We start from the raw sequence: 10033 nt of genomic DNA, 5'->3' as shown, positions 1-10033 counted from the left end.
TCATTTAGGCAGGTTACCTTAGTATTCTTGGGCACAGGCACTATGGTGGTCTGCTTAAAACATGTTGGTATTACAGATTTGGACAGGGAGAGGTTGAAAATGTCAGTGAAGACACTTGCCAGTTGGTCAGCACATGCTTGCAGTACACGTCCTGGTAATCCGTCTGGCCCTGCGGCCTTGTAAATGTTGACCTGTTTAAAGATCTTGCTCACATTGGCAGCAGAGTGCGTGACTACAACAGTCTTCAGGAACAGCTGGTGCTCTCATGCATGTTTCAGTGTTATTTGCCTCGAAGCGAGCATAGAAGTAGTTTAGCTCATCTGGTAGGCTCGTGTCACAGGGCAGCTCTCGGCTGTGCTTCCCTTTGTAGTCTGTAATGGTTTGCAAGCCCTGCAACATCCGACGAGTGTCAGAGCCGGTGTAGTACGATTCGATCTTAGTCCTTTATTGACGCTTTGCCTGTTTGATGGTTCGTCGGAGGCCATAGCGGGATTTCTTATAAGCTTCAAAGTTAGAAAGACCTGCTCCTTGAAAGCGGCAGCTCTAGCCTTCAGCTCAATGTGGATCTTGCCTGTAATCCATGGCTTCTGGTTGGGGTATGTACCTATGGTCACTGTGGGGATGATGTCATCGATGCACTTATTGATGAAGCCAATGACTGATGCGGTGTATGCCATCGGGGGAATCCCGGGACATATTCCAGTCTGTGCTAGCAAAACAGTCCTGTAGCTTAGCGGCACAACAAGCGGCACGACAAAACCTATTCTCCCTCAGGAGACTGAAAAAGATTTGGCATGGGTCCTCAGATCCTCAAAAGGTTCTAGAGCTGCAACATCGAGAGGGGCCTGACTGGTTGCATCTGCTCGGCCTCTGACCACAAGGCACTACAGAGGGAAGTGCGAACGGCCCAGTACATCACTGGGGCCAAGCTTCCTGCCATCCAGGACCTCTATCCCAGGCGGTGTCAGATGAATACCCTAAAAATTGTCAAAGACTCCAGCCACCCTGGTCATAGAATGTTCTCTCTGCTACCGCACGGAAGCGGTACCGGAGCGCCCAGTCTTTGTCCAAGAGGCTTCTAAACAGCTGCTACCCCCAAGCCATAAGACTCCTGAACATCTAATCAAATGGCTACCCAGACTATTTACATTGCCCACCCTTTTACACTGCTGCTACTCTCTGTTGTTATCATCTATGCATAGTCACTTTAATAACTCTACCTACATGTACATATTACCTCAACCAACCGGTGCCCCTGCACATTGACTCAGTACCGGTACCCCCTGTATATAGTCTTACTATTGTTATTTAAATGCTGCTTTTTAATTACTTGTTACTTTTATTTCTTATTCTTATCCATATTTTTTAACTGCATTGTTGATTAGGGGCTCGTAAGTAAACATTTCACTGTAAGGTCTACACCTGTTGTATTCGGCGCATGTGACTAATAACATTTGAATTGTTTGAGAGAAAAACACTGTTTGTGTGTATTGAACATTTCTGGGATCATTCATTTCAAAACTGCATCATATGCAGCCATGATTGGGAATCCCACAGGGCGGCGCACAATTGGCCCAGCGTCGTCCGGGTTTGGCCGGGGTAGGCTGTCATTGTGTCACATATTGTTACGGGAGCGACGCAGGAGATGAGAAGCAGGTTTATTAGCTGATGGACATGAAACGGAACAGGAACACTTAACAAACACAATACGGAACAAGGCGGACACAGGGAACACAACCAAGGAACAGAAAGATGTACAGGGGGTAATAAACAAAGTGAAGGAGTCCAGGTGAGTCCAGTGAGTGCAGCTGCGCGTAATGTTGGTAACAGGAGTGTATGATGACAGTTAGCCTGGCGCCCTCGAGCGCCAGGGAGGAGGAGCAGGAGCAGGAGCAGGTGTGACAGTACCCCCCCCCCCCCCCCCCCCCCCCTCTAGGGGCGCCACGTGGCGTCCCGCCTGGGCGAACCGGCTGAGACATGGGCGCTGGGCAAGCCAGTTGGAGCGTAGAAGCCCAATGAACTGGCAGAGGCATGGGAGCCTGGCAAACCGGCTGAGGCGTAGGATCCTGGAGATCCGGTCGAGGTGTGAAATCCTGAAGATCCTGCTGCGGCGTAGAAACCCCATGGGCCGGCTGAAGCATGACGTGGGATGGGAACCTGCCGAGCCAACTGAGGCAAGGAAACTTCTCGAGCCAACTAGGGTGTGGAAGCCCGACGAGCTGGCTTAGGCACCCCCGGTTCAATCGTTGGTGGCCTCCGAGTCCGACGTCACCCACAAAACAAAAAGAACTCCCCGATGCTTCTTGTGGTGGTGTCCGCATTCTGTCACATGTTGTTACGGGAGCGACACAGGAGATGAGAAGCAGGTACGGGGAGTGAAGGTTTATTAGCTGATGGACATGAAATGGAACGGGAACAGCGTCTGGACAGGAACACATAACAAACACAATACGGAACAATGCGGACACAGGGAACACAACCAAGGAACAGACAGATATACAGGGATAATCAACAAAGTGAAGGAGTCCAGGTGAGTCCAATGAGCGCAGCTGCGAGTAATGTTGGTAACAGGAGTGTATGATGACGGTTAGCCTGGCGCCCTCGAGCGCCAGGGAGGAGGAGCGGGAGCATGGGTGACACATTGTAAATAAGAATTTGTTCTTATCTGACTTGCCTTGTTAACCTCTCTGGGCTAGGCGGGACGAATTCGTCCCACCTACGCAACAGCCAGTCTAATCCAGTGGCGCGATTTTCAAATACCTTAGAAAGCGTCCCACCTAGCCCATAGAGGTTAAAGGGATATTTTGTGGATGCCATTGTTATGTCTTTGTGTCGATTATGAAGGAAGTTAGATAAAGGGCCACCTCTAGCTGACTCCAGCTTAGATATATATTTTTATTTGATTTCACCTTTGTTTAACCAGGAAGGCCAGTTGAGAACAAGGTCTCATTTACAACTGTGACTTGGCCAAGATAAAGCAAAGCAGTGCGACACAAACAACAACACAGGGAGTTACACAGGGAATAAACAAACGTACAGTCAATAACACAATAGAAAAAATCTATATATAGTGTGTGCAAATGAGGTAAGATTAGGGAGGTAAGGTAATAAATAGGCTGTAGTGGGGAAGTAATTACAATTTAGCAATTAAACACTGGAGTGATAGATGTGCAGAAGATGAATGTGCAAGTAGAGATACTGGGGTGCTATAAAGATAAAGGGCCACATTGTCAAAATGTATTCCTTTAGCATACTTACTCAACAGGATTCTGCTTAATCATGTAAAAACTATTGAATGAGCACAAAAAACGTGCTATGATTTATTGATTTTGATGATATTAGTGATTTATTTCTTGCCAAGAAGAAATGAAGCAACCTCACATTAGAAACAGGCAAGTGGCGCCCTCGTCTAGCCACACTGGTACTACTATATATTACAAACACGGCCATGATGCTTCATTCCCTTTCTAAAAGATGTTTGATGGTTCCTCACCCTGAGGGCCAGGACAAACTGTAATCTATTCTTCGCTTTTCTTAAAATAAACTTCAGCAAAATTTTGCCAAGTCAAGTCCAGTAAAGTTAGCATAAGCGTGTGGTAGCTGTTTAAAGATCCTTACTGTAAAGTGTTACTACCATGTTTATCGTTCCATAAAGCCGTTAAACCATTTTGAATGAGAATTCCGTGTTTTTAAAGGTTCTAGTCCCCCTCTACAATAGAAATAGATAGGTTCTTTATTCTCTATTGTTCTATAGTCCCTTTTAAGCTATGTGTATATCATATTGTTGTACCCACTAATTTTGCCAAGTGGTGCCATCCAAGAATGCCAGTGCTGAACCCTCTGGGAGAAGCATCACTGAGGAGGTTTTCCAGTGGGCACACCCCCTACCTGTCCCCAACACACACACACACACACACACACACACACACACACACACACACACACACACACACACACACACACACACACACACACACACACACACACACACACACACACACATCCACAACAGGAACAGAGGTATATATAAAGCACAGACATAGAACGGAACCCGCTCACAAGATGCTGAGCGATCATGTGTGGACTAGAGAGGGTCATACTCGGCTCATTGCCGTTGCTCTGCATCCACACAGCGTTTGCCTGTGAACTATTGGGCCGGTTTGACATGCCTAGTTTGTTCAAAGCAGGGGATGTCATGATAGGGGGTATTTTCCCTGTATTCAACAAACAAGAGGACAGCAGTGCCTCTTTTGTGAAGGAGCCTGATAAAGTGAAGTGTGCTGGGTAAGTGTGCCACCCGTCTGTACCATGAGATAACAGTTGTGTGTATGTCTGTTCATTCTGATTATTAATTCTTTTTTTTTTACCCTTTTCTTCTCCTTCTAAACCTGCTCTGGCAGATTTGACTTGCGGGCCTTTCGCTGGACCCAAGTGATGATGTTTGCGATTGATGAAATAAACAAAGACAGTAGTCTACTACCCAACGTCTCCCTAGGCTACAGGATCCTTGACTCGTGTGCATCTCCGACCAATACTATACGGGCTGCTCTGACGTTGGTTAGCAGTCCAGTGGAGATCGAGCCCACTGCCCCATGCCTACCTACTATATCTGCCCTTATAGCTGAATCAGGCTCCTCTCAGTCCCTGGCTGTGGCTGGAACACTGGGACCATTCAGAGTGCCAATGGTAAGAGCCACATGCTTAATTTATGATGGGTGTCTAGCTAAATTGAAAAGATGTACAATACCGATGTACTTGATATCCTGTAATGTTTGCATGTCTGGTGTGTGATGTGTTCTCATAATTGTAAAGCTTTTAAATCAAAAATCATACTTAGAGTAAAGATAGGAAGCTTTTCATTGACTTTCTTCTTCGTTCTATAATTTGTTTCTGCATTTTATCAGGTCAGTTACTTCTCTACATGTGCATGTCTGAGTGACAAAGGTAAATACCCCACATTCTTCCGCACCATCCCCAGCGACTACCATCAGGCTAAGGCTTTAGCAGCCCTGGTCAAGCACTTTGGCTGGACTTGGATTGGGGCGATACAGTCCGATAATGACTATGGGCGGAATGGGGTCCAAGCCTTCACTGAAGAGGTTAAAAAACTTGGGGTTTGCATTGCGTTTGTTGGGACGGTGTTACGAACTTACCCAAGCAGTAAAATCCTTGATGTGGTGGACATGATCAAACAATCAACAGTCCAAGTCATCCTGTCCTTTGTTCCTGAGGGGGACCTTTACCCGCTGATGAGGGAGGTGGTGAGGCAGAACATAACGCACATTCAGTGGATCGCCAGTGAGGCTTGGATCACAGCAGCCCGGCCCTCCACCCCTGAAATATACAGCTCCTTCGGTGGTGCCATAGGATTTGTGGTGCGGAAGATGGCCATCCCAAAACTACGACACTTTCTCATGGGCATCAGTCCATACACAGATCGAAAGGCTGCCTTTGTGAGGGATTTCTGGGAGAAGATGGTGGGTTGTTGGCCTCTCTCAGCCGGTGAGCCCTCAGGCTCTGAGAGGAGCAGTAAGACGTGTACTGGAGCGGAGACACTTGTGGACTCACAGGATCTGTTCTTCAACGTCACACAGCTGAGAGTGTCCTATAATGTGTATAAGGCAGTGTATGCTGTTGCACATGCCCTTCATCGCTTAATATTTTGCAAAAAAGAAGGTGAAAGCCCTATGAGACCATGTGTAAATCTATCACAGATACAGCCTAATGAGGTGAGCTGAGGAGGCGGATAAAAAGCATTGACCTTTTTCTTGTCCTACTACTATTCATGCAAAAACATTCATCTTTCTCCTTCTTCTAATTGATAGGTCAGTGATCAACTGAAGACTGTGCATTTCATAAATCAATTCGGTGAGGCTGTGTTCTTTGACGGAAATGGAGACCCCCCTGCCTCGTATGACGTCATCAACTGGCAGCTGAGGGCAGGGCAGGTGCAGCATGTGACTGTGGGCCAGTTTGGCTTAGCTGCTAACCAGGCCTACGAACTCAGCATCCAGGAAGATAGCATAGTCTGGAGGACAGGGAAATCGGTAGCTATAGCAACATACCTTTGACAGAATATTTAGGGTAGAAAGATACATTACAATTATTTATTTATTTACAGTATTTGCATGGAAAATTGTGAACATGTATACTACTATACTACTATACTACTACTAATAATAATATAATATAACTACTATACATATTTACTTTCCTCATTAGATTCCTGTAGCAGTGTGCTCTCAAATCTGCCCTGTTGGAACCAGAAAAGCACAAATCAAAGGAAAATCTGTCTGCTGTTTTGATTGCATCCCCTGTGCTGATGGGACAATAGCCAATGCAACAGGTAAGCCTACACACTGCAATATCAACAGGTAGGTCAACAGTCAACACACTGGAATATCAACAGGTAGGTTTACAATCAACACACTGGAATATCAACAAGTATCCACAGTCAAAATGAAAACTAATTTGTGCTATTAATGAACTATAAGCTGGTGTTGTGTGTGAGTTATTCAGGAGCAGCGGACTGCAGCCCATGTCCACAGGAGTACTGGTCCAACGACGGGAGGGACCAATGCATCCTGAAAACAGTCGAGTTCCTGTCTTACCACGAACCAATGGGGATCGCCCTTACTATGGTGTCCCTGCTCGGGGCCTGCCTGTCGTTTGCCACCATGCTGGTGTTCATCCACTATAAGGACACACCAGTGGTCAAGGCCAGTAACTCTGAGCTGAGCTCTCTACTGCTGTTCTCTCTCTTCCTGTGCTTCCTCTGTCCCCTCACTTTCATCGGCAGGCCCACTGCCTGGACTTGCATGTTGCGCCACACCGCCTTCGGGGTGACCTTTGCCCTCTGCATCTCCTGCATGCTGGGCAAGACCATCGTGGTGGTAACAGCCTTCAGGGCTACGCTGCCCGGCAACAACGTGGCAGGGAAGTTTGGGCCCTCCCAGCAGAGGATCATCGTGTGCTCGTGCACAGTGGTTCAGATATTTATCTGTGTGCTCTGGCTAAACCTGAACCCACCTTACAGGGACTTCAGATATAGTCATAGGAAAATAGTTCTAGAATGTAATACTGGTTCCGAGACTGCATTCTATGCAGTGTTGGGATATATAGGTATTCTTGCAGGGATATGCTTGGTTCTAGCTTTTCTGTCTCGTAAGCTGCCTGATAACTTCAATGAGGCCAAATTCATCACCTTCAGCATGCTCATATTCTGTGCAGTCTGGATCACCTTTATCCCAGCTTATGTCAGCTCTCCTGGGAAGTTCACTGTAGCTGTGGAGATCTTTGCTATTCTGTCTTCCGCCTTTGGATTATTGATTTGTATTTTTGCTCCAAAATGTTATATACTTTTTATAAAACCAGAGAGAAATACCAAGAAACATGTCATGGGGAGGAATTGAAACAAACACTTGTGATGTGCTCAGCTATGGCTATTAAAGTATGTATGACTTGATTATTAAATTAGCTTTGCTTTTGTGTAGCTAGCACTTTAAATAAATGTCTTCTCAGATTGCTGAGTGCTAAAGAATCACATTTGAAAAATATGTATTTTCTGTACTGCACTACTTGTCAAATACTGTATAACTTATCCCTTTCATTCCCCCTGCTGCTGCAGAGTAAATCTAGGAAAAGTGTTTTATAACATTCAGCATGAATGACTACTAATCAGCCTTCTATGTACTGCTTGTTTAATTCCAGTATATACTTGTTTTACCAAGATGTGTGCAGATAGGTCAAATGCTAATAAATAACGCATCATAAAATCTCATGAAGATTGTCTGGTTTTATTTCAGAATAACTTCTTCCTAACCTTAGAGAAATATTTGACATATGATACATGGTCAATATTTGTCACAAGTATCTTCGTCTTCTGACGATAATGCGAAATCGTCATCAGAAAAGGTAGACCAATACGCAGCAGGTGTGCAGTTGTTCATTTTGAACATTTAATTAAATCAACACGAATACAAAAACAACAAACAAGAAAACGAACGATAAACTGACAGTCTGCAAAGCATAGGCTCAACACAGAACAATCACCCACAAATAACACATACAAACACACCCTAATATATGGGACTCTCAATCAAAGGCAGATAGACAACACCTGCCTTCAACTGAGAGTCCCAACCCCAATCAACCAAACATAGAAACACACACACTAGACTAACCATAGAATTAACTAAACATAAACCAAAACCCGGAAATACTAAATCAAACACCCTTTACACAAACACACCACCCCGAACCACATAAAACAAATACCCCCTACCACGCCTTGACCAAACTACAAAACAATTAACCTTATATACTGGCCAGGACGTGACAGTACCCCCCCTTAAAGGTGCTACCCCAGAAGCACCTTAACAAAAAATAACCCCAAGCAACACCAACAAAAAGTCCCCTTTTCTAAAGGGAGGGAAGGGAGGGTGGCTGCCGTCAACGACGGCACTGTGCGACACCCCCCCTCCCCAACCCACCTATTTCTGGAGGTGGCTCTGGTTCCGGCCGTTCCAGGCTGTCGGGCCACTCTGGCATCGCCGAGGGGCAGTCGGGCCAGTCTGGCATCGCCGGGGGACAGTCTGGGCAGTCTGGCAGTTCGGGACAGTCTGGGCAGTCTGGCAGTTCGGGACAGTCTGGGCAGTCTGGCAATTCGGGACAGTCTGGGCAGTCTGGCAATTCGGGACAGTCTGGCCACTCGGGCCACTCCGGCAGTTCAGGGCAGTCTGGCCACTCCGGCAGTTCAGGGCAGTCTGGCCACTCCGGCAGTTCAGGGCAGTCTGGCCACTCCGGCAGTTCAGCGCAGTCTGGCCACTCCGGCAGTTCAGCGCAGTCTGGCCACTCCGGCAGTTCAGCGCAGTCTGGCCACTCCGGCAGTTCAGCGCAGTCTGGCCACTCCGGCAGTTCAGCGCAGTCTGGCCACTCCGGCAGTTCAGCGCAGTCTGACCTCTCTGGCGACTGTTGACTGGCGGGCAGCTCTGGCGACTGTTGACTGGCGGGCAGCTCTGACGACTGTTGACTGGCGGGCAGCTCTGACGACTGTTGACTGGCGGGCAGCTCTGACGATGACTGTTGACTGGCGGGCAGCTCTGACGATGACTGTTGACTGGCGGGCAGCTCTGACGATGACTGTTGACTGGCGGGCAGCTCTGACGATGACTGTTGACTGGCGGGCAGCTCTGACGATGACTGTTGACTGGCGGGCAGCTCTGATGATGACTGTTGACTGGCGGGCAGCTCTGATGATGACTGTTGACTGGCGGGCAGCTCTGATGATGACTGTTGACTGGCGGGCAGCTCTGATGATGACTGTTGACTGGCGGGCAGCTCTGATGATGACTGTTGACTGGTGGGCAGCTCTGATGATGACTGTTGACTGGCGGGCAGCTCTGATGAAGACTGTTGACTGGCGGGCAGCTCTGATGAAGACTGTTGACTGGCGGGCAGCTCTGATGATGACTGTTGACTGGCGGGCAGCTCTGATGATGACTGTTGACTGGCGGGCTGACGCACTATAATCCTGGTGCGTGGTGCTGGTACCAGATATACCAGCTTATGAACACGCACCTCCAGGCTAGTGCGGGGAGTGGGAACAGGACGAGTCGGACTGGGTTGACGCACTTCCGGGTCCGCACGAGAGACAGGAGCTGGAAACCCAGGGCTATGGAGGCGCACAGTCGGTCTAGATCTTACCTCCTGCACAACCCGCCTTGGCTGGATGGAACTAGTAACCCTGTACGAGCGGGGTGCTCGTACAGGGCAGACTGGGCTGTGCAGGGGCCTGATGGTAGCCGTGCGTAGAGCGGGAGTTGGGTAGCCTGGTCCTCGGAGGCGTACCGGCGACCAGATGCGCTGCGCAGGCATCCTCCTACCAGGCTGGATGCCCGCTCTAGCACGGCACCTGCGAGGGGCTGGAATAATGCGCACCGGACTGTGCGTGCGTATGGGTGAGATAGTGCGCACCTCAGCGAAACATAGCGCTCTCCACCCCATACGCTCCTCCATATAACCACGGGTAGCT

At 48.0% G+C, this 10033-nt stretch overlaps 1 protein-coding gene across 1 annotated transcript; it reads left to right on the top strand.

The window, feature by feature from the left end:
- Nucleotides 1-4147: 4147 nt before the first annotated feature.
- LOC106613283 (extracellular calcium-sensing receptor) lies at nt 4148-7412 on the top strand. Its single transcript, XM_045687100.2, has 6 exons — nt 4148-4284; nt 4401-4686; nt 4905-5729; nt 5826-6050; nt 6223-6346; nt 6520-7412. Exons 1-6 carry the CDS (start codon nt 4166-4168, stop codon nt 7410-7412), a joined length of 2472 nt encoding a protein of 823 aa, XP_045543056.1. The 5' UTR covers nt 4148-4165.
- Nucleotides 7413-10033: the final 2621 nt, after the last annotated feature.

Source organism: Salmo salar, chromosome 09 (assembly GCF_965601325.2).
Source record: "Salmo salar chromosome 09, fSalSal1, whole genome shotgun sequence".
Taxonomy (NCBI): Eukaryota; Metazoa; Chordata; class Actinopteri; order Salmoniformes; family Salmonidae; genus Salmo; species Salmo salar.
This window is presented reverse-complemented; position numbering and strand designations above follow the sequence as displayed.